Source organism: Myxocyprinus asiaticus, chromosome 34 (genome assembly GCF_019703515.2).
Source record: "Myxocyprinus asiaticus isolate MX2 ecotype Aquarium Trade chromosome 34, UBuf_Myxa_2, whole genome shotgun sequence".
Classification (NCBI taxonomy): domain Eukaryota; kingdom Metazoa; phylum Chordata; class Actinopteri; order Cypriniformes; family Catostomidae; genus Myxocyprinus; species Myxocyprinus asiaticus.
The window spans coordinates 40,770,930-40,796,561 of NC_059377.1; the positions used below are offsets into that span (position 1 = coordinate 40,770,930).

General features: G+C 36.6%; 2 protein-coding genes across 2 annotated transcripts; one reads left to right on the forward strand and one right to left on the reverse strand.

Moving 5' to 3' along the window:
* Positions 1 to 1,459: 1,459 nt before the first annotated feature.
* il6 (interleukin 6 (interferon, beta 2)) lies at positions 1,460 to 6,270 on the forward strand. Its single transcript, XM_051671635.1, has 5 exons — positions 1,460 to 1,506; positions 1,593 to 1,798; positions 1,882 to 1,992; positions 4,392 to 4,535; positions 5,891 to 6,270. Exons 1-5 carry the CDS (start codon positions 1,476 to 1,478, stop codon positions 6,113 to 6,115), a joined length of 717 nt encoding a protein of 238 aa, XP_051527595.1. The 5' UTR covers positions 1,460 to 1,475; the 3' UTR covers positions 6,116 to 6,270.
* A 154-nt stretch (positions 6,271 to 6,424) lies between these two features.
* On the reverse strand, positions 6,425 to 25,386 carry LOC127425536 (mitochondrial import receptor subunit TOM7 homolog). Its single transcript, XM_051671636.1, has 3 exons — positions 25,196 to 25,386; positions 6,904 to 6,952; positions 6,425 to 6,753 (listed from the first exon to the last, which is right to left on the reverse strand). Exons 1-3 carry the CDS (start codon positions 25,296 to 25,298, stop codon positions 6,738 to 6,740), a joined length of 168 nt encoding a protein of 55 aa, XP_051527596.1. The 5' UTR covers positions 25,299 to 25,386; the 3' UTR covers positions 6,425 to 6,737.
* Positions 25,387 to 25,632: the final 246 nt, after the last annotated feature.

Sequence of the window (25,632 nt, forward strand, 5' to 3'; positions counted from 1 at the left end):
TTTTTTTTTTTTTGCTGTTTTATGAATAGTTATGCATTTATAATTTAAATTCAATAATTTTTCCAATTTAAATAGTGTTTCTATTTCAAACAGAGTCTATAAACAGCAGGTTCCCATTGTGACAGCAAGCCACACTAAAGGGACCAACATGTGTTAAATAAACTGCATTTTTGTTTTCTTGCAGTAACGCTGGGAAAATGTTCAATAGCCTTTTGTAGTCAACAGGTATTAATAAATACAGAAAATTGACTTTCAAAAGTAAACCTAACCTGAAGGACTGAAAAATGTGACAACTTGCCCTGGTCTCCCAAACTTTAATCAGCTATAAAGGTAAAAGTCTATTAATTCATCCAGTATTGAATGAGTTGTTTTACTTTAACAATATATCATCTCTAAGCTAATTATTACTATTACTAATTCAAAATATAATATAGTAATAATAGTCAATAATAATAGTAATATGAATATGCATATATATATATATATATATATATATATATTGTATTTTGAATAAGTTAAAGTAATATTTATATACAGTATATACATATATATATATATATATATATATACTAAAGCAATATAGTATGTATTACTATATAGTATATGTAATAATACAAACTTTAAAAACAAAAACAACATTAAGAAATGTACTATTTTTAAATATTAAGTAGGTTACAATCATTACTAATAGCTACTAAATATTATTACTACTTATTACTTATGCAAAATATAGTATAGTACATACTATAGCAAAATAGTAAAAGTTAGTATATAGAATAGCATATACACAGTAATAAATTACAGCTTATAAAACTCAACATTTTGTACTAGTTTAAACCATTATTTATGTAGGTGACAAACATTAGGCTACTAATAATTAGAGGTCAACTGATAGTGGATTTTGCCGATAGTGATAACTAAGGTGGTGGGAAAAGCCGATAACCGATGAATCAGCCGATGGTTTTTAAAATCCATTTATAAAATGTCAAAAAAATATTATTCTTTATTTACTATGGCAGGCAGATTTTTGTTCAACCAAAATCCCAATAATAACCAGAAAAAATGAAGATTTGGTACATAACGCTGGGCTTTTAAGTATAATTAAATAAAGTAATTAAGTAAATAAAGTACTAAATACTACTACTTATTAAAAATATACTACAGTATAGTATGTACTATATAGTATATTGTAGTATATTCTATAGTAATTAATATTTTAATAAAGTGATAAAAGTACCATTTAAAAAAATCACCACTTCTTGTAACCTTTGAGTTTAGAGGGGAACAGATTTTAGAAGAAAAAAATTCATTTATGAAAATAAGAATCAAGGCAGTTTTCCCCTATTTTATTCAATGAATAATGCGTTTAAGGCGGGTTGAGAGGTGGAAACTCCTGAAGTCTGTGTATAAAACTCACTCTAAAACTCTGAAAAACATCAGTAGCTTTGGGTTTTCTGGAAGACATCGTACAAATCATGCTCAACTTAATGATGCCATCATCTCTGAGTAAGTAGAGACGCAAGACCAACCGGACATCCTCCCATGTGCAGACAGACGGCTTTCCTCACTTTCTCTCTCACTTCTCTCTGCAGATACAGTCTCCCTGTCTCTCACACTGGCAGTGTTCATCAGTGTTATGGACGCAGCGGCTCTGTACAGCAGTATGGAAGAATTAACCGAAACATCAGGGGATGAACTTCAGGATGTTGATATTAAGAGTCCTCCAACCGGAAAACAGAAATGGCACCTGATGGCACAAAAACTACACAAGGACGTGGAAACACTGCGAGATGAACAGGTGCTTTTCAAGACAGATTGAATTAAAGATGTTTTCAGATTGCTGATTGTCTTAAACTAACCCTGCATGTTCTTTATGTCCAGTTTGAGAAAGATTTCAAAGAAATGGTGAATATGACTTCATTTGAAGGTGTGAAAATCAGCACTCCACTTCTCAAAGCCTCAGATGGCTGTCTGTCCAGAAACTTCAGCACAGTAAGAACATCTTATCATATCAACATGTAGTCATCCTAGAAAATGACTTAAAACACAGTCATACTAGTTTTGAAAGATAGATAATATCCTTAAACTTTTAAATCAAACATTTAAAGGAATAATTCACAGCAAAAATGAAAATTATGTCATTATTTACTCACGCCCAAGTTGTTCAAAATGCTTTTGTGTGTGTGTGGAACACAAAAAGAGGATTTTGAAGAATCTTTGCGCAGCTCTTTCTTTAACATGACAGTTCATACACTGAAAACCCTAATAAGTTGACTTTACTCAATTGATTGAGTAAACTCGTTCCATCAGTTGAATTGAGTAATGGCGTCTCCAAAACTAGTTTAGTAAAATTCACTTAACTTGATCATATAGAAAGAACTCAACTTTTTAAGTTAAGGTAACTAAATGCAAGTTGACTTAACTTAGATTTGCTATTTTAAATGTTGCTGTTTCTACTTAATATTTTTAATTGAATGGACTCATATTTAGGTCATACAGTAGCACAGCTTAAATAACGAAGATTATACTGATTCTAGGTCAACTATTAAATACATATTTCTCCACAGCAATGCATAGACACATGTACTTCAGTTGCACATGCAAATCAAATGTTTTTGTTTGAGTTACTAACACTTAAAATCGAAAGTCTATGGCTTTTTTAAAGAAAAATAATTTCAAGTAACATGAATATTTGAGGTATGAGCCTAAAACTTTTCAAGTAATGTTTAATTAAGACAACTTACACATCTGTCGAGCACCAAAAATGACAAATGTTTCCTAGAGCAAATGGTTTTCCTCAAAATTAATATCCTCGTATGTGGACAGTGGGACTACATTGTGAAATTTGAATTAAGTCAGATTTTTTTCATCAAATTGTTTGTTTCCAGGAGTAAATCATTCTTATTAGGGGTCGACCAATATGTTTTTTCAGGGCTGATAACCATAACGATTATTAGTATTCAAAGAGACCGATAATCGATATTTGGGGCCGATATACATTTGCAGTAAAAATTACAATTTTAAATCAACAGTCAAATAGTCTCTTAAGAACTGTGCAAGAATGAGGACATTGTGGCCTAAAGACAACCAAAGTAGTGGACTATGGGGGATCTTCTACTGTTTATATATACAGTACATATACAGGAAAGATACTGTATGGGGGTTCAGGGGTAGTAAAAGTCTTAATTTTTAAATGCAAATCTACAAAAAACAAACAAACAATGTATATCTTAATAGTGCAGTTTAAAAATACTCTTTGCTATCGTTAAGTATAAAGGGGCTGACTATCAAATAATGGAAATGTTTTTCATCATAAGCAGAGAACTCGTAATTGTTTTTTTTTCTCCCCAATTTGGAATGCCCAATTCCCAATGCGCTCTAAGTCCTCGTGGTGGCGTAGTGACTCGCCTCAATCCGGATGGCGGAGGACGAATCTCAGTTGCCTCCACGTCTGACACCGTCAGTCCACGCATCTTATTATGTGGCTTGTTGAGCGTGTTACCGTGGAGACGTAGCGCATGTGGAGGCCCACGCTATTCTCCGCAGCATCAACGCACAACTCACCACGCGCCCCACTGAGAGCGAGAACCACATTATAGCGACCACGAGGAGGTTACCCCATGTGACTCTACCCTCCCTAGCAACCGGGCCAATTTGGTTGCTTAGGTGGCCTGATTGGAGTCACTCAGCACGCCCTGGATTCGAACTCACGACTGTGTTGTTGTCAGAGTCTTTACTCGCTGAGCTACCCAGGCTCCCCCCCCCCCGAGAACTCGTAATCTTAAAAATTTTGGTTGTCTTTCTTGCCATCCATGCCAAAGATGATTTTATCTCTGATTAATTTTCACAAAATGTAAACAATCTATTTATTATCAATAGGTTCGAAACATGTAGATTAATAACACTAATTTTAGACTGGAAAAATAGTTTCTAGTTTAAAGGCGCTCTGGAACCACGATGAATTGTCCCGTCACAAACCTTGCCATATCAGACACATGAATATTGTTTCTGCTTCAATTTCGTTTTTATTTTAGCGAAAGATGCTCACTGTATTTCTCCGCTACAGAAATCGACAGCATGATGTTGTGTCACGTGACTCGATGCAGCAGAAGTTTTACCCTTAAATGACAGTCTAGAGTCTTGTGAACAGCATTCAGTCATATTTTATTCATTTAAATTATGCATTGCATATAGCAAAGCATGAGGATAAAAGTAGTTTATACAACTTGTGCACTATATTCCTATTATAAGTCTTCTGAAGTCATACGATAGCTTTGTGTGAGTAGTAGACATTTAAGTCGTTATTCACTGCTAATTTTTTGAAAACGGTTCATTTTTTTAAGAAGCCCCCCGAAATGAAGAATAACCATGTGTAATGTCTTGTGTTTCAGGAAAGGTGTCTAGGGCGCATTTACAGTGTTCTGACATGGTATAAAGATCATATGAGTTACATTGAGAGAGAAAATCTGACCTCAACCCTGATGAACGATGCCAAACACAGGACGAAACGATTGCTGGATTCCATTAACAACCAGGTAAACACACTTGAACATTAAAAGCGCATAAGTGCACGCTATCACAGTGGTCAATGGGATGAATTTAGCGTCTTTATTTACTTTGGTTACAACAGGTGGCAAAGTTCGTTTTGGTACTTAAATGTCAAAATATTGAATAACACTTTTGCATGTTGAAGCTCAGGAATATATATATATATATATATATATATATATATATATATATATATATATATATATATATATATATATATATATATATAAAAAACTCATTCAACAGGAACCCCCTAAATTGTATATTAATTGCATTATTTAATGTATATGTGGAGATCGGGGCAAGTTGCTATATCTCAGTGGCGTTAATGTTTTGAGTCAAAAGTCGAATTGCACAAATGTGTGTTTTCACTAGCAGTGGTTTTGTATGTTGGTTTCATCTAGTTCAGAACAATTAGAATAAATATTGGGATACATTAAGGCAATGGTCAGCTATATACTGCAGGTAATTTTAACCAAAATGTTTTCAGGAAAAGGGTATACAGTTTCATAAATGTCAGGTCAGGCATATGTTTATATCTATCATTTTATATCAATATAGTAAACTGTAATTTTATCCAATAATTTTATCACAATATCTGCTGATCAAAAACAATAGTTTGCATCATTTGTATGTTACCTTTTACATTTTTGCCATTTCATAACATTTAACAGGAAAGCCTATAATTAGCAATTTAATGTCAGGTTCCCATTGTGACAACTTACCCCCTAAAGTGTGACAATATTAAAAGTTGTATTTGTTAACATTACAGCAAAATGAACACAAACCAATAATACTATTAATATTAAAAGTTTATATTAATATTAAATTGATAAATGAACAAAGATTAATAATGCTGTAAAAAAAAAAAAAAAACCATTATTCATTGTTAATTCATAAGACCTAATGCATTAAAGGTGCTGCAAGCAATTTTAGCCGTTCTATTTCCACGAGACTGCGCCGTTGAATTAGCCACACCCCCTTTCTAAAACACGCCCTCCAAAGTTACAAAATGAGCTTTATTGAGGCCGCCATTGTGCAGAAATGGTTGCTAAAAACAACAGCAACAAAATAGCGCCCTCAACTGTCAACTGTTATGAACAACATGGCTTAAAAATGGCATTAAGCCTCAATAATTCGCTGAAACTACAAAACTACAAAACACTTATTTCAGTGATATCTTTCAGGGAGTAAAAACATTTTTTGCATACCTTTCCATGAAAAAAAAAAAAAAAACACTTACAGCACCAAATAGAACCTTATTGTAAAGTGTTACAGATATTTGTATATTTGTAAATGGTGGTTTCTAAACAAATGTCTATACATTTGTTTATACCTATAGCTCAAGCTGAGAAATATACAGGTTGAAGGCATCTCCAGCACTCCTCTACCTGTCGGATCGGCGTGGACGCGCAAGACGGCCGTGCACTCCATCCTGTTCAACTTTACCAGCGTCATGATCGATACATGCAGAGCGATCAATTACATGAGCCAGAGGAAAAGTGGACACGGTCACCACGGTGAAGACAGAAAGAGACCCAGTGAGTTCGTCTCAGGGAACAACTAACTACAGAAGCACATCAAACAATTATTTATTTAATATTTATAATATATATTTATTAGACTACCACCCTTGGAGTTGTGAGTTTGAATCCAGGGTGTGCTGAGTGACTCCAGCTGGGTCTCCTAAGCAACCAAATTGACCCGGTTGCAAGGGAGGGTAGAGATATTTATTTACTTATTCTCAGAACATTATTTATGTGCGTTTTAAACTTAAAGTAATGTTAACGTTTCTCATTTGTACAACACTGACAATTGGTCCTGTACTTTTATTTACTGTATTCTCATTTAAACAATACAGAAAACTGCACTGATAAATATTTATAAATGTAAACTTTTAATGAGACTGTTTACAATGATATAATTTGAAGAAATAAAGACAATTTGGTTACATTTTTGTGTTTCTCATGACAATACATGTTTTGGACAGAGAAATCCCAGAAAGCAAAAAATATGGAAATGATGTGATGTATAGTCTTTACATAAATATCAACACAAAATTAAGTTTCAAAGCTCCGAAGTTGAGATGATGGAAGATGTTCGTCTATGAGTCTTCATTGAGTTTTATAGAGAGTAAAGTTTTGAGAAGATCCAGATATATATGTGTGCTGCGGCTCTCCAGTACGTCTTCATCCCCAAAGCAAACTGGAAATAAAAAAAAAACATCTTTAAAGTGTTCTCCTGCAGTAAAATGGGGCCCACTCATAAAAATGTTGTCCCGTGTCCCGTGAATTTTAGCATCGACCATTAAAAAAAACTGTGAGTGTGGCATCTAATTGTGTAATCAAAACTCACCTGAAGACTGTTGGCTCAGGCATTCCCGGATCTGCACCTCGTTTGAAACCTGGAAAGAAAGAAAAAGAAAAAATATCATGAGTTACCATGAAAACCTGGAAGGCATTCAAATCTGTTAACTAGTAGTCAATCATATATTGATTAGATACACAACCCTCTACAGTAACGTTGGAGAAAGAATCACCACTGGCTAGTACATTTTTGTTTTTACTCACCAGACTTATAAAATACCATATATTGCTATGTGCATCTTCACTTATACAGTGGCAAGAAATAGTATATGAACCCTTTGGTATTAGCTGGTTTTCTGCATTAATTGGTCATCAAATGTGATCTCATCTTCATTAAAGTCACAAGTCTAGACAAACACAATCTGCATAAGCTAAAAACACACAAACAATTATAATCTTTCATGTCTCAATTGAACACATCACATTAAACATTCACAGTGCTGTGGAAAAAAATAAGTGAATCCCTAAGCTAAATACGACAAAAAAAGCGTATTATATTCAGGAGTTGGAAAACCTGGGGTCCAATTAATAAAACAAGACTGGAGGTGTGGGTTAGAGCTACTTTGACTTATAAAAAGCACTCAAACATTTCAAGTTTGCTATTCACAAGAAGCATCTGCAGATGTGGACCATGCCTCACAAAAAAAAGAGATCTCTAAGGTATAACTATGAATAGAAGTAGTAGTAGAAGTAGTAGTAGTAGTAGTAGTAGTAGTTTTATTTATATAGCGCCTTTCCCAAAGCTCAAGGTCGCTTTACAACAAGTACATTTCAGAAATACATTTCATAACATTATAAACGAAAAAAAAAAAAAAAAGGTTACTGAAAGTGTACTGCAAATAGATATGTTTTCAGCTGGGTCTTGAAAGTGGATAGAGAGAAAATATTACGAAAAGTAAGGGGTAATGCGTTCTATAGATTAGGAGCAACAACACAGAATGACCTTCCATCTACAGTGGACAACTGATATCTAGGAACAGACAAAAGGCCAAGTTCAGAAGACCTAAGAGACCGAGTAGGCAAATAAAGGTGAAGTAGATCAGACAAATAAACCAGAGCAAGTCCGTTTAAAGCCTTAAATGTTAGGAGGAGTATCTTAAACTGAATACAGGATGCAACAGGTAGCCAGTGGAGATCATGTAGAAGAGAGGTGATGTGGGCAGAGCGCCTTGTGAAAGTGAGGACTCTTGCAGCTACATTTTGGACATATTGTAGCCTAGCAATGTTTTTTTTTGGGGGGGGGTGGGCTGGGTAAGCCGATAAACAGAGCATTACAATAATCAAGGCGTGATGTGATCAAAGCATGTACCAAAATTTTAGCATCAGCCAGAGTGAGTGAAGATTGAATTTGTGCAATATTCCGTAAGTGGAAGAAAGAGCTTTTAACAAGAGGAAATATGAGAATCAAGAGAAAGAGGAGTCAAATAAAACACCAAGATTAAGAACAGAAGGGGAGGGCTTAACAAGAACCCCATCAATATCAAAGCACAGGTCCATTCTTTTTACTTGAAAAGTAAAGTAGTGGAGCCAGTTAATAATATTTCAGTTTGTTTTTATTGAGTTTAAGAAAATTCAGGGACATCCAGTGTTTGATATCTCTTATACATGCAGTGAGTGAGGTAGGAAGAGATAGTGAGTCAGAGCTGGTGGTAAGGTCAATTTGGATCTCATTAGCATAGCAATGAAATTGAAGGCCATGTTTATGTATGATGTCACCAAGTGGAAGCATGTAAATAATAAACAGTAATGGTCCAAGAACTGAACCCTGCGGAACACCTTGTGTTAGAGGAGCAGTGGTAGATTTGTAATGATGTATGTGATGAAATATTTTCTGTCAGTAAGGTTAGTAGTAAGCCAGGATAGAGCTGAACCAGTGATGCCAAATTCAGAGAGGCCAGAAATGAGCATATAATGGCAAACAGTGTCAATAGCAGAACTTAGACTGAGGAGGATTAGTATGTTTGTAGACCCAGAATACATAGACAAGAGGATGTCATTAACCACCCATAGAAGAGCAGCCTCAGGGCTGTGTGATGGACAGACACCAGACTGGAAAGGTTAAAAAAGACCATTAGAATTTAAATAAGACTACAATTGTGAGGCCACTACTTTTCAGTTATTTTTGCTAGGAATGGTAAATTTGAAATTGGCCTTTAATTATTCAAATTTAAATGATCAAGACCAATTTCTTAAGAATGGGGGTTCTGAAGGGGGCCTGGGTAGCTCAGTGAGTATTGACGCTGACGACCCCCCCTGGAGTCGCGAGTTCGAATCCATGGCATGCTGAGTGACTCCAGCCAGGTCTCCTAAGCAACCAAATTGGCCCGGTTGCTAGGGAGGGTAGAGTCACATGGGGTAACCTCCTCGTGGTCGTGATTAGGGATTCTCGCTCTCAATTGGGCGCTTGGTAAGTTGTGCATGGATCATGGAAAGTAGCATGAGCCTCCACATGCTGTGAGTCTCCACGGTGTCATGCACAGCGAGCCACATGACAACTGGTACTTGTTCTCTGCCATCCAGATTGAGGTGAGTAACTGTGCCACCACGAGGACCTACTAAGTAGTGGGAATTGGGCATTCCAAATTGGGAGACAACGGGATAAAAAATGTGGAACTTTTGGAACTGTGGCAGAGGCAAGGCAACAGTTAATCAAATGTGTGATGGTAGGTGAAATATCAGAGACACACATTTTAAGTAGAGGTGGGAGCAGGGTCAGGTTGGCAGGATGTAGAATTAGACTTCAAAATTAGATAAATTATAGAAGTAGTAGTAGGAGTAAAGGCAGACAGAGAAAAATTTGGGTGGACTGACAAAGACTCGGTGTGAGAAGCACATGTATGTGAGGTATCATTGGCAATAGACTCAGAAATAGATTTTAATTTGTCTGCGAAGAATTGAATCCATTCACAAGCTCATCAGAGCCAGAAACATCATATTCTGGAAGCTTAATTAGTTTATTTACCATTGCAAAAAGTGCTTTAGGTCTGCATCTAGAGTTTTTAATGGTTGAGGAGAGATAGGAGAAGCATGCAGCAGTAAGGGCAGTTTGGTAGTTCAGCATGTGCTCTGTACAAACTAATGAATGTACATTGAGTCAGGAGTGAACCAGGGTGAGGCGTGGGTGTAGGGAACCATCCTAGTCTTAACAGTGGCATGCTTCTGAAGTGCTTTAAAAATAGCATCACTATAGATAGAACAGATCTCTGATGGACAGTGAGATAATAAAGAGTCTGACAGAGGAGAGGCACTTATATAGTATATTTTTAAATATTATAGTATATTTTCATATATCAGACATAGAAAAAGTACTTATATAGGATAGTTTGAGCATTATTTTAATCCAGAAAAACAAAGAGAGACTGTAAGGTCTTCATGACCTCGCTGAGAGACATCTGGGCATTCCGCCATGACAGAAAAGTACTCTTCACAGCATTGAATGGCATAGCCAATAGCCAAGTTATCTTATTAGTCTGGTACATTCTATTTACTTAGAATGTATACTTTCATAATAAATTAATTCAAAAGTTCTTTTTTACAAATAAGCTAACGGTTTAGATTCCACCATTCAAAAGAAGTCAGAGAGTCTGTGAGATAACAGTGGTGAACAAAGATAATGGAAAACCACGCTTATTGGCTAAAATGGCAAACAGAGGTGTGGTTATGAGGAAACGTGTTATAACAGAAGTGTATAGATACGTATGCTTTGTATGAAATGATAGATGATACAGCTGACATCTCGGCTTTGTTGCTTTGTTCAATAAAGTCTAATCTTTGATATCTGGAACCCCTGGACTTTGAGAGTTTTCATACTAAGAGGAAAAGAGACTTCAATATTCCACAACATAATTTATTGCCACCCGACGTGGGGCTGGAAAAGGGGCCAAGAGAGCACCACTGCAGGTTTGCTAACACGGACTATACAAAATCACTGGCACCAAAAAATGTAGGTAAACGATTTTGCTTAAAAGGTGTTTTGTGTAGTCTGTTGTAAGTTTGACCTGGGTAGTAGTGACAACTCAAAGAGCCTCACCAGTCCCGAACTCAATTGAATGATTAATTGGATAAAATAGAGAACTGGGTTCCAGATTTCAAAGACTGTGCATGCAAATGTAAATAAGTTGAAGCGCTTAAAATCCAGTGGATACCGCTCTTAATGGTGACTCAAGTGATGAGAGGGCACGCTCTGAACAGACGCGTTCTGAACGGGGATCCTTGAACTGGCTGGGAAACAGCGAGCGCACAATTTGTGGATGGCGGTGGTCTGAATGGGCAGGTTAAAATCCAACATATACCGCACTTCTAGGGAAGAATTGGTAGGTCACACAAGAGGCGTGTTCGTGCGTGTACACCCAAGAAGGGTTCTGTTAGTTTTGTGTTGTCTGTTCTGTGTTATTTGTGGAATTGATGTATATGTGTTGAGATGTTTGTGGAACTGACTGCATTGTTTTTGTATGATGACTGTGTTGACTGTGCTGTGTTTATGCTGGCTCCGTTGTGCTATGCTGTATGTGTGAAATCAAACTATGAGTGTGTGGTTGGGTGTGCTGTTATAAGCTCATGTGATTGTTTTTCCTGCATTCATTTATGAATGCTGTGGTATGAAACAAGTGTGTTAAATTCTGTATTTGTAAACAGTGAAATGAATGATGAAAAAAGTGTGAAAAAGGTTAGAAAAGTCATCCCAAGAACTAAAAACTTTCCAAGATATTGGCTTTGTTGATTATTTGGACATCATCAAAATTGTAGTCGATGTGATCCAGATAAAGAGACACAATCATTAATAAATAAAAAAATTATTAACAAAAATTAAAAAATAAGAAAAAACACATGTGTTTCTGTGTTTGAGAGAATGTTTGTATCTGTGTCTGAAAGTGTGTGTGAAGTGACTGTGAAGTGCGACTGTTTGTAAAAGTGTGAATGAAAGCAAAAAGTTAACTCTTAGCTGGCTGGATAAGATTCAGCCTTGGGCTGTTCTTTTCATGCCATGAAGAAAGCGTAATATAAGATTAACTAAACTGAGAAAGAGCAAGTGGTATATCTGTGCTTAGAGTTAAAGTTCATATCACATTATCTGGACAAACAATAAAGTTTTGAGTCTAGTGTATTACTTTAAACTAATGTCAACTTAATAATTGGATTTTAAACAAAAGTTGTATTGAAGATAAGTGGTCACATTACAATAAGGTATAATTATGGCAAACACACCAGTGGAAATACTAACATCTAGAAATCCACTGTGTAAAGATTTGATTAATAAAATCTCAAAGAAACAGAAAAGAGGAAAAAAAAGGGGGGTGAAACTGACTAATAAGAAAAGAAAATTCCAAAACCAAAATCTATTTTGTAACGACTATGAGATGCAAACCTTAAATGTGAAAACCTCACATTTATGTGTCTGTTTTACATTCTGTCTGGTCCAGTTTAAGAGAGAATAAAATTGTGAACAATATTAAATGAAACACTGTAATGTCTTGATATTTAAATGTAAGAACCCATGATTATATGTTTTGTTTTTGATTTTCTATGTGTTTGAGTATGTCTGGAGAACAAATTTACATGTGAATTGCAGCTTTATCGGTGTAAACTTGATCAACCAACAAAAATAAGATACTTAGAGTTTATTATTTTGTTAGGAACTGTCTGATGGAGTGATGAGTGAGATGCTGCTCTGTAAGCAGAGTGAGCGGGAGGGGTTATACTCCATACTGTAAATGATTGTTTGCAGACTTTGGATGGGAAAACTCATCTCTCTTTGTGTCTCCACTCAGAGAGGGGTGTCTGAATTTTGAAAAGATAGATAGCAGATTCTTTTAGTTCAGATATATATTTTCCTTTTATTTTTTGTTTTCTGTTTTATATACACAGTGTAGGCATTGGTTGATCATGGGTGCACTGAGAAGCTGCCTTTGAGACTAAAATTAAAGGAAAAGAAATGTAAGAATGATTTGGATCATGTCATGTTCTCTGCAGTTCCAATCCGCTGAAGTTGTGCTCTTAATACCTGGCTTTCCGATTTTTATGTGTGGCAGACTTGTCAACATTGTGATGCTTTTTCTTGGGTTTGATCTGTGACCAATCATGCCAGATAAAATGGAAAATAAAGTTCCAACCTCCAATAAGGAGGAAGAACTAAGCAAACATTGTAAACAGTTTTGTTCAGATGCTCTGATATCTAATAAAATAGAAGTTTTCTTCTTTTGAAAGTGTATATAATGGAAAATGTTATTAGTGATAGAAGTTCTGATTTTAAGAATTAAGAAATATCTTTGATGTATTTGATTGTAGAAAATTATTAATAATGCTAAGGAAAAATTGGTCGGTGGTGGCGGGTGAAACCCATGGAGAAACATTAAGATTAAATTGAACAATTATGAATGTTAATAACTTCATATTCATGAGTCTATTCTGTGTGTGTCTTCTGAGACATTGGCTTTGTTGCTTGTCTGGACACCATTCAAATTGTAGTTAGGGTGATTCAGACAAGAAACGCAGTTGTTAAAAAAAAAAGTAGTAGTAAGAACTTAGTAAGAAAAAGCATCTATTTTTTTTTCTATCTCTTCCTCTCTCATGCAGTGAGACGGAACATTGCAAGGCTGCATTGCATGCTGTAGAGACCGGTAACTCAGCAGACAGAGAGTGAAAAAGGGAGGGGGTTGAGTGAGGCAGACAGAGAGAGTGAAAAAGGAGAGGCACTGAGCAGACAAACACAGAGACACGGAGAAGGCTTTTTTCTCTGTGTTCCTCCTAAAATAGCAAACTAATGTTGAAGCAGGCCGTTACCGAATTTGAAAGAATACAAAGACTAACAGAAACAAGAAAAGAGATAGAATTAGAAAGACTATTAATGGTAACACAGGGAATTAGTAATCATTTCTGGAAAGAATCTGAATACATAGACTGTGTTGGCCAAAAAAAGGAATTGATAGAACAAAGAGTTTTTGAACAAATTGAATACAGTTACAAATTTAAAGGAAATAGAACAGAAATGGCCATCTGTAGATTGGAGATCTATAATGGAGAAACATTTGACCTTTGAACCATTGTTCCAATAGAATGATCTTTATATGTTGAGTCCTCAATTGGGGAAATTAGCATCATCAGCAAAAATACCCATTGACCCAGTATATGTGCCTTATGTCAGAAGGAATTCAAGAAGCCGATGGCCAAAGGGGGCAGGAGGGGCAACAATTCTAAGAAATGGCTACCTTATGATAAGATCAGACATGCGTCCAGTGCAGTGGAAAAGTAAGACAATATTCCATAAACACAGTAGTGGAGAAATAACACCAATTTACACAACAAATGGAACTGTAGGAAAAGTGGAAGTAGCAACTGTGTTAAGCAGAGATCTAGAGCAGAGGCAACAGCTGTGGGTGGAAGCATATGGGTGTTAAAACGAAAAGAAATAACAGCAATTAACCACTGTAAATAATGAGTGATTCTTATTGAAACAGAAGAGGGAAAGGGAGAAAGAGAGGAAGGAGAGGAAGGAGAATTTTAAACCGAGAGGAAAGGGAAGCCCTGATTGACTTCCTTGAACCTTTTCATTTAGAATATTGTGATAGAAGTGAATTAAATGTTTCTGTAGTTTCATGGGGAGGGTGTCACGTAGAATTAACCCCATCTCTCACTTTTTTGCATTGGGAAGGAGGAATAGCTGCCACAGGTCACTGGTTTGCTGAAGATGAGCTTTGGAGTTTTGACATAATTAGCCTAGGAGGAGATATTATCTGGATGCAGAACAATTCACATTGGTTAGGAGCAGAGGAAGTGCATGTAAAACCATTAAACAGAAAACAAATAAATGCTATTCTGAAATATCTGAGAAAGACCAGTAAAATACTTTAGGAACTGTGACAAGTCCTCAACCCAGCAAAAGCCCAGGGGAAGTCAAGGGTCGGATACTTTTAGTGATCATCGTCTGACCAGCCTGGTGCTGGGGTTATAGAGGTACATTGAAATATAATATACACTGATAATAAAAGTTAAGCAACAATGACTTCAACACCAGTAGAACAGATGTGCTCAATGTATCTATTATGTAAAGACACAATAAGGGAGCTGTCTAAAAAAATGGGAAAAAAGAACAAAGAGCTTAAACACAAAATGGCCAGCAGAGGGAACATTTAATGTGGCTATGTGTAGAGAAATAGAAGCATTGATCAAAAATCACAAAGTCAAAAACAAGGAAAAGAACAAAAAGTATTGCAGTTGTCTAAAAATCATGGGATAAAATTAATAAAAAGCTGAGAGACAGGCAAAAAGACCATTAGATGATAAAAGTGAAAAAACAAAGAGACCACCTCCCTATGCACCACCTCTTGACCAACCTGCAAAACAAATGCCTGCTATATCAGGAACAGTAGAAATAAAAGGGAACATAGCCTTAAAAGATGATAATGCTGATAGGGACAGTGAAGGAGTAAGCATTAGAGAAGAAATGGGAAACATAACCTCAGAAGGTGTGGAGATCATGAATGCCTATCAACATGTGACATCAGCATTAGCTGAGATGAAAGGAAGACAAGAAGAAGAACAGAATACATCACAAAGACAAGCAGACCTGAGAAATGAACAAGAAATAGAAGAGGAAGATAGGCCACGGGCAAAGGTTCCACCTAAGAGCGACTTAACAAAAAGGCTAAAAGCACTGGAGCAAGAGACAGTGGAGATTGGGGAGTAAATAGCAAGGGAGAAGCAAAAGAGAACAAAAATGCAGAGCACGCTCAAACAGCCCTAAAAGAGAATATAAATATGTCACAGGCAACCTGGTTCTTGAAGATGTTCCAAAAGAGAATCCATGTTGGCAAGAGACCAACAAAGAAGATTGGAAAGAACAACGAGCATGCATCTCCCAAGTGCATACCCAAGCAATGTGCATCTCACCAATGAATGGTTAGACATCCTGAGACTACATGATGACCAACCAAGCGACAGGGACATGTTTGATGAAGAGCAAGGCTATGAACATTAACCCAGAAGATATCCAAGCAACATGCAACCACACAGTGATGAGCAGTAACAATATTTCAGTGATCCAGAGATCCCCAGTAAATATTTGAAAAGACAGTCCAATATTAATCAAAGGAACACAAGGACAGTATGTGCCATGGGCCAATCAGGACCTAGATGGACTGATAGCACGCCTTCCAGACATCCATGAAGGGGCTGGAAAATGGATCAGAGTAATTGAAGAAGAAATGACAGGAAAACTTCTAGCTATTGGCGACATTAAAGCGTTATTGGCCAAAAGTCTAGGAGGATCCAAGATGAATGAGATCCTTAAAAAAAATGCATCTAAAAGGAGCAATTGATAATACACGACTGGATGGAGTTGCATTTGACAGATATCGCACTGACATGTGGGAAGAATTGAGAAAAGAATACCCATCACGAATGGATCCAAAATAAATGAAGCTGATAATCCAACTACTTATATTCAAAGACAAAAGAAGATGGAAACAAGAGTTGGAGAGAAAAGCAGACCCAATAATAACTACATTATTCAAAACAGCCATAGTGGATACTATGCCAACCCCAGTGAAGGAAAAACTGGAAGATGTAGTTGGACTGAACTCCAAATAACACAGGGAGTTCTGTGAACATGTGACTCATGCTGTAGAACACAGGAGAAATGAGTTAAGATTGAAGCATCAAGAAAGAGAACTACAGAGAAAACTGGCACAACTACAGCTCGAAGAACTAACTGGGAAAAAGAAAAAGATTCAAGCTACAGTAAAAGAGAAAGAAGAACAATCAGTAGTAATGGCTCCTGTGAATGTGCCTGTATCTGCTGCCCAGCCTGCCTTGATACCACCTGTACCTGTCGTCCAGAATACAATGGCATCAGCATCACAACCACCAGCACCAATTGTATTCTACTTAAAACCAGAACAACAAAACCACGGAAACTGGACCAGACCACAACAAGGAGGAAGAGGAAGAGGTAGACAGAACAATGGTCCTAGAAATAATGGCCCACCAGGAGTATGTTAGGGATGCCATCAGCCTGGACACACCAAAAGAGATTGCCCTACTAATCCATGGCCAAATAATCAACCACCAAGTCCAAACAATGCCCCATGGCAGCAAGAATACCAAGCTTAAGCACCAGGTCTGCTCAATCCATGGCGTGGACCACAACAGGGCTACTAGGGCTGCCCAGAGAATCCTATGGGGAGGGGTCAGCTTCCAATGATATCATCTGATGCTGATCAAGAACCTATGCTGCAGGTTAAAATAGAGGGCAAAACAATACCATTTATGCTAAATACTGGAGCAACGTTTATGTGTATAAGTCCAAATTAGAGGAAAAAGATACATGTTGGTGATAATAGACAGATTCAGCAGATGGGTAGAGGCAGTACCATCAGCAGACCAGGGAGCTCAAACTGTGATAACATTTTTGACCAGAGAGGTCATTCCAAGATTTGGCATAGCATCTCAAATTAGCTCTGACAATGGTTCAGCATTCATTCAAAGAACAGTGAAAACAGTGATACAACAGTTGAGAATAAAACAAAGACTAGGGTGTGTTTACCATCCACAGTCCAAGGGAATGGTAGAAAGAGTGAATGGAACTCTCAAAGCTAAGATCAATCAAATTTGTGTTGACACCAAACTCAATTGGGTAGATGCTCTACCCCTTGCATTGATGAAATACAGCATGCAGACCAATAGAATCACTAATCTAACACCGCATGAAATGCTAACAGGCAGACCCATGCCAATACTGCATTTGAGAGGTCCTTATGAAGGCCCACCTTTAGAACAATTACAGATGGAGCTAAGGGGTTACATGAGACAATTAACTGCTATACACAAAGCTATTTATTCACAGGAACAGAACAGGGGACCCAGGCAGGAAGAAGTGCCGTGTCCCATAGTTCCTGGTGACCAAGTTATTTGAGAGTTTTTAGGAGAAGATGGAATGAACCCAGAAAGCAAGGGCCATAAATTGAATGGCATAGCCATGTTATCTTATTAGACTGTAATATTCAATTTACTTAGAATGTATACTTTCATAATAAATTAATTTAAAGGTTCTTTTTTTTAAATAAGCTAATGGTTAAGATTCCACCATTAAAAAGAAGCCAGAGGGTCTGTGAGGTAACGATGGTGAACAAAGATAATGGAAAACCACACTAAAATTGCAAAGAGAGGTGTGCTTATGAGGTAAAGTGTGATAACAGAAGTGTATAAACACGTATGCTTTCAATGAAACAATAGATGATACAGCTGACATCTCGGCTTTGTTGCTTTGTTCAATAAAGTCTAATCTTTGATATCTGGAACCCCTGGACTTTGAGAGTTTTCTTACTGAGAGGAAAAGAGACTTCAATATTCCACAACACTTATAGAATCAGAGAAAGATGTGGGGTTGACAGAGCTGATTTTACAGAAAGCAGTTTTTTATATACATGGTGTAGATATTGGAAAACTGAAGCTAAAGTTTAAAAGTTTGTGGTCAGAGGAAGCAAAGTCAGAGCCAGAAACAGAGATAACATCCAGTATATGAGTGAGTGGAATGAGTTGCAAAATCAACATGTTTTATGAGATTGAAACATACCAATATAGACATAAGTTTGTTAGATTGCACTGTATTTTCATGTATATTGAAATCACCAAGTATAATAACAGATGAATTTCAGAGTCACAGAGATTTTAATACTCTCACAGCAAACTACAGCCAGTCCTCCACCCCTGCGATGGGGACGCAGTTTAGAAAAATTGGTGAAACCAGATGGTGTAAGCAAGTTAAATTTAGGAAGTCATTGGGCACTTACCAGGTTTCAGTAAGAAGCAGCATATCAATTTTTTTTGTCTGTAATCATGTCATTAAGCACTGATGATTTGCCTGTTAAAGAACGAGAGTTTAACAAGGCACAGTGTAAATTTGAAGATGCAAGTTTTTGACTGCCATAATGGGGATCAATGGGCAATGATCTCAAATTTCCACAATTAATTACATGATTTGAATGTGGAAATTAACGGGGAGCCCGGGTGTTAGACCAGACTGCAGGAATGCCAGTCGGATACGAGCGGTGAAAAGTCCAAAGTGTCCTCTTTGATCAGTGTATATAACGTGGACGGCGTACAATTCCGAGTTGTTTACACCAATCATAAGTGTCTGACGGCAGGCGAAAAAATCCTTTCAAAGTTCTAAGCTGAGCAGTTGAGTACTGAATAGCCATGTTAGATGAAAAAGTGTGGTTGAAGCCAGCAAAAAACACTCCAAAAATTCCAAAAAGCAGTTAAACAGAGACATGACCAATAATTGTTTGGGACCCAAGCAAACAGCTTACTGATAAAACTACTACGTTAGCCAGAACCGTATCGAAATCACACCAAACAGACCACAGGAAGGAAGGATACACAACCATTTGAAGGAATGCCTGCACAAATAATAAAGAGACCAGACCAGAGAGTGGAAACTCACTGTATCACATGTGGAGGAGGTGATGGATGCGAAGGGTGAGGACTCGCAGCAGATCGGCGTGATGGGATCACAAAAGGAGCCAGGTCAGTCATCAGGATCATTTAAAAAAATAGTCCATTTATTCCATTAGAGCAGTTAATATCCAAAAAATACTGATGAAAAGAAATAGTGTTACGAGCAAGATCAAGATCAAACTCCAAGCACTTAGTCCAGAGGTCCAAAAAACAAACAAATGAACAAACAAAAGGGCACCAGCATGAAGCGGCAGCACAAGCGCGCACAGCATACTCACGAGCATCCAATATCAATAGCTAAGTATTATAATGTATTATTATTGTGGCTAAAATTATTTATGAGAACTTATAACATATTATAAGGTGTATTATGAGACATTACTAATGTATTATAATTAGTGCTACCTTAATTTGTAATCAAGATTAAATCGCATAATTTTTTGTAGTTAATCGTGATTAATCGCAGATTTTGAAAGTGCTGAAATTTGACACTATATATACTTATTTTCTTTTCAAAATGCATTTATTTCCATATTAGGAAAGAAAACAAAACAATATGTAACAATAGAATCCTTAATTAACATTATCCAAACAAAGCCTTGCACAAGAAATATGCCATAAAAGCACCAATTCAAGTAACATTAAACGTTTGCCAAAGTCTAAGTGGGAGTTTGACTAATTGAAAGAACTAGTCTCTACATAGGTTGCATATTCATCAAAATGGGCATTAAATCTCTTAAACTCTCATCCTCCACAGTATTAATCTGCCGGTAGACTATGACTATCCGCTTTGTTACAGCAATCGTGAAGCTGCGTTCATGATTCAGAGCATCAACGCCGCTTTGAACACACCATGAAAAGCACTTCCAAACAAAAATGTCTTATTCTGCATTTTGGTGACAGTTAAGACTTGAATTGCTTCTGTGATAATTAAAATGCGCCTTACAAGTCCCATCTGGGCTTGTTTTGTACATCAAACAGTGCTAAAAGCTCCTTTCTCCATAATTTTATCACTCACAGGGAAGCGCTGTCATAGATTCTTTTACTTACTGAGATAACCTCCGCGGCTCTATCATAGGAGAGTATTACGGCAGTACCGCCCATAGAATGTCAATGGGACCGCCGCGTTATGCAATTTTATGCTAAACTTGTAGGCTCATCTTGGTAGAAGGGCTCTGGCACTGTGTCGTGCGTCAGTGTAATGACTCCGGGCGGACACATTACAAAGGTTCCATCTTCACAGAAGTTTTTATGCTGTTTTATGTTAGAAAAATTAACGTGTTAAACTTTAATTAATCGCGTGCGTTAATTCTGTGATACCTTTACAATGCATTTTTAACAAAAAATACTTACAATGTTGGAATCTAAAAATGTAAATAGAATTCTACATATAACATTTAAGTGCTACTATATCAAAAGTACTATGAAAAAAATAAAAAAATAAATAACATATGATTTATGGGGCAGGGCTTTGCACAGGTTTTTACCAAACCTCTGCATAAATGCTGCATGAGCCTATTTGTTAAATTCTTCAATATTTACAATGTTTTTTTAGTTAAAATATATCAAAATGTATGATTGTAATAAAAATTGTTTTACATTTAATAATAAAAAACTGTGGTAGCACTTTATTTTACAGTACTGTTCCACATTTACGCACTATATAATTACAGCAACTACAGTAATTACTAGGTACTAACCCTAACCCATATTAAGTACATGTAAGTAAGTACACTGCAAGTACACGTACTGTAAAATAAAGTGCAACCAAAACTGTTTTTCGCAACATTCACTTAATATTCACAAACGAATTTAAAGCAGAAAATGTGCATCACCCGTGGTATGGCACACTTATCTATCACTATCACTAATGTAAACACCATGTAGACAAAATATTTGGGAATAAATGCAACGAAAATCGATTCCTTTGAGCCTGTGATAGACCGATATATCGGTCAGGCTGATTAATCGGGCCGATATTTGGCTATTTTGCTATTATTGTCACTAATTGCAAGTTGTTTGTCCCCTTAAGCAACCGGAAAATGTCATAATAGTATTTTTAACTATTTAAACACAAGTGCATAATACACACTCGGGTAATAACGAGAGAACAAATCGCCTATTTTGCAAGCATTTTTTCTGTTGAAACCAACGACAACCAGTTTTATGCAAGTCTGGATTCCTCATTCTAAAGAACTTACATAGAAAACACTTCAATAATTAGACTGGCAACATGAAACTTTTTTCCTCACATCCTTTTTTCGTCACTGCTAAGATCTGGATGAGTGTCGAGAGAAAGAAAAGTCCTGCGTTGCAGGGCACACACAGAAAGTGACTCCAAACGGAAGACACAGGAAGTGGGTCAAAACTCACACTGAAACTCAGAGAAAGTGTCCAAACCTGTGCAATTCTTGCTGTTGTCATTCACTACTGGATTTATTTACTCAATGACATCATCCAAACGAGACCTTGAAGAAATCAGACATCATAGCCGACCCATCGAAATCTCATGTGAATTTTTTGTGCAACACATGGACAGACATAATCTTTGCAAAACCTCAGCTGTTGTGCCAAAAGAATGACTGAACAATACAGCTGGCACATTGTTTGTTTTGCTTTATTTTGAGGTATTAAATGGACAGTTTGGGTCCTGGAAGCCCACTCACTTTTCAACCGTCTTGGTTCTGGCAGTATATTTCCCCATTCTTTTTTTCCCCATAGGGATTTAATAAAATCCTTCATAAAAGAGAAGCCATGAACCAAACTAACAATCTCCGAGGTGAATCACAACATTACAAATGTTGATTTGAAGTAGGGGCGTAGATTCTGGAGGGATGGGGGGAAAGGTAACCCCCCAATAATCAAGAGTAGCAAGTAACCTCCTCGTGGTCGCTATAACGTGGTTCTCGCTCTCGGTGGGGCACGTGGTGAGTTGTGCGTGGATGCCGCAGTGAATAGCGTGAAGCCTCCACATGTGCTAGGTCTCCGCGGTAACGCACTCAACAAGCCACGTGATAAGATGCAACTGAGATTCGTCCTCCGCCATCCGGATTGAGGCGAGTCACTACGCCACCACGAGGACTTAGAGTGCATTGGGAATTGGGCATTCCAAAAAAAAAAAAAACACAAGATTTTTACAAGAAAGATGAATAAATGCGGACTGATGGCTTCAACACCATCGATTAACAACCTCGGAGCTCACAGCAGGTCTATCTTAGGGCGTTTTCACACTTGGTCCATTTCAGGGGTCTGAGCGCAGTTCTCTGGATTTTTGACCCATATGTGAATGATCCAAATGATCTCAGACCCCTTTAAAGCTAACCAAACCGAGACAATCTCGGGAGGTGGTCCGAGTACGTTCGCTTGCAGCCTGCGGTTCGGTTCGCTAATAACGTGCACTGTGAACACAAAGCGCTCCGGGCTCACTTGATTTCTCTTTCCCGTAATGTCAAACATGTCTGACCCTGACAGGTTACCGTACACCAGTAATGATGACATGCAGAGCAGAGACGCAACGAGCCGCTTGTTCCGTTTCTATGGAGATGACAGAGTAGTTACTGATGAAAACTATTTAAACTCCTCACAAAACAAACTCAAAATCTTTCTTCGGTGTTCTGTGCAAATGAAGACTCAAAGGTTTAACTGGACCGCATTGGAATGGCGCATGACAGTAAAGAGATTACAATATGAATATATTACTATTGTTTTATTGGCAATATGACTAATCTACCATAATCCATGATTGAATTTCACCACTAAATACAGTATTATTAATATAAAAATACAATGCATTCAGTGTAATGCATTGCTTTTCCCTCTTAATTAATAAAAAACAAGATGTTATGCAATACCATTATTTTTTGATGCAGAAGATCAATAAAATATGTTTATAATAATCATCAACATCAATTTTGTCTTTTAAAATGTGGTCTGGGTTCCACAAAAACAACAGTGTGAATGCAAAATAGACTGAGATCCCGTAATGGGTCAAGTGGACCAAAAATAGATCTAAGCCCACTTTCAATGTCACAAATAGTATGAAACAAAGAGAACTGGTTCCTTTTTCACTCTATTTAATTTTGGTCCACTTAAAGGTGTCTGAGTTTGGTTCTTAGGGTTTAGGGTTTGGACCCTAACCCTAAAGAGGACCCAAGTGTGAAAACACCCTTAAAGGTTTCTAAGTTATCGGTAATAATCAGTTCCCCAATGGAAAAAACTAATAATGGGATTTTTACTTCTGGAACTTTTGTGCTCTAAAAAGTAACAGCTATGAATATGCTATGGCTTGATACTTGAGTTCATCAAATTCAAATGGATTGAGAGCATTTCTACAGCTACAGAAGTGACTAGTTTATAATCAAAATTCATTTTTAAAACAACACTTGTCATTTGAATAGATGTTGAAAATATTAATTTTGGGACTCCCTACATAAGCAAATGGCCTCTTGCAGGGCTTTTCCCTGTAAATCAGCTCAACCGGTAAAAAATTCTACAACTTCCTTTTGCATCTCATTCATTTAAAAACTTCCCACCATGCCAAAAATATGCAGCCAAGCTAATTTTGTAGAATGTCAATAAAGACAAGAAGAGTTGGGTAACGCTTCATAAATATTTCCTCATTTAACAATGATGGCGCTGCATGGTGACACCACTTGAACTCTTCATAGAGCCTTCATAAAACTCATATACACAAATGATTCATTAACCCTTCATAAGACTCATATACACAAATGATTCATTAACCCTTCATAAGACTCATATACACAAATTATTCTTTAACCCTTCATAAAACTCATATACACAAATGATTCATTAACCCTTCATAAAACTCATATACACAAATGATTCATTAACCCTTCATAAAACTCATATACACAAATGATTCATTAACCCTTCATAAGACTCATATAAACAAATGATTCATTAACCCTTCATAAGACTCATATACACAAATGATTCATTAACCCTTCATAAGACTCATATACACAAATGATTCATTAACCCTTCATAAGACTCATATAAACAAATTATTCTTTAACCCTTCATAAGACTCATATAAACAAATTATTCACAAACACTTCATAAAAATCATATAAACAAATGATTCATAGAGCCTTCATAAGACTCATATACACAAATTATTCTTTAACCCTTCATAAGACTCATATAAACACAAATTATTCACAAACCCTTCATAAAAATCATATAAACAAATGATTCATAGAGCCTTCATAAGACTCATATACACAAATGATTCATTAACCCTTCATAAGACTCATATACACAAATTATTTTTTAACCCTTCATAAGACTCATATAAACACAAATTATTCACAAACCCTTCATAAAAATCATATAAACAAATGATTCATAGAGCCTTCAAAAGACTCATATACACAAATGATTCATAAACCCTTCATAAGACTCATATACACAAATGATTCATTAACCCTTCATAAGACTCAAATAAACAAATGATTCACAGACCCTTCATAAAGACTCATATAAACAAATGATTCACAGACCCTTCATAAGACTCATATAAACAAATGATTCATAAACCCTTCATAAGAATCGTATGAACACAAACGACTCATAAAGCAAGCCTTTATACGACAACAACCCTTGATAAGACTCATCTGAACACAAATGATTTACAAACGCTTCATAGGATTGACATAAACACAAACGATTCACAAATCCTTCATCAGACTCATATTAAAGCATCATAAATCCCATATAATCACATACATACACATGATTCAGTTGTTCATCAGTGCCACGCGCACGCGCACGCGCACACGCACAGGTAAATGTAATATACTTACCAAGATAGAGCACAGTTGGGATGAAGCCCCAGCGGATGATGAACTGGCCGCACTGGAACACCTGCTGCAGCCGCTGTTTACTCTCTTTACTCAGTTTGGCCATGATGTGATTATTTTCAGATTGAATGAACGATCGGCTCTGGATCAGACGTGCAGCGTGAAGGACACGGAAGATCGCAGGAAACACGTGTATGTCGTAAAGGGTGCTGTTGTGTCGCTGTCACCGTTTTGCGACAGTTGTGTGAAGGAACAACAACAGCAACCCCCAGTGGCCACATCAAGACACCTAAGGTAATAATACAATTACATAAAATAATAAACCATAATATTAAATTAAATATTTTAATATATTAAATATTTTTATTATTATTGCTTATAAGTAGAAGGTATTTTTTTATTACAAATAATAAAAAAGAAAAATATATATATCATAAATG

Coding starts and splice junctions, on each gene's coding strand:
- il6 (XM_051671635.1), top strand. CDS start 1,476: ATGCTCAACTTAATGATGCCATCATCTCTGA. Junction 1,507..1,592: donor AATGATGCCATCATCTCTGA/GTAAGTAGAGAC, acceptor TTCTCTCTGCAG/ATACAGTCTCCCTGTCTCTC. Junction 4,536..5,890: donor TGGATTCCATTAACAACCAG/GTAAACACACTT, acceptor TTATACCTATAG/CTCAAGCTGAGAAATATACA.
- LOC127425536 (XM_051671636.1), bottom strand. CDS start 25,298: ATGGCCAAACTGAGTAAAGAGAGTAAACAGCGGCTGCAGCAGGTGTTC. Junction 6,953..25,195: donor CCCAACTGTGCTCTATCTTG/GTAAGTATATTA, acceptor CTTTCTTTCCAG/GTTTCAAACGAGGTGCAGAT.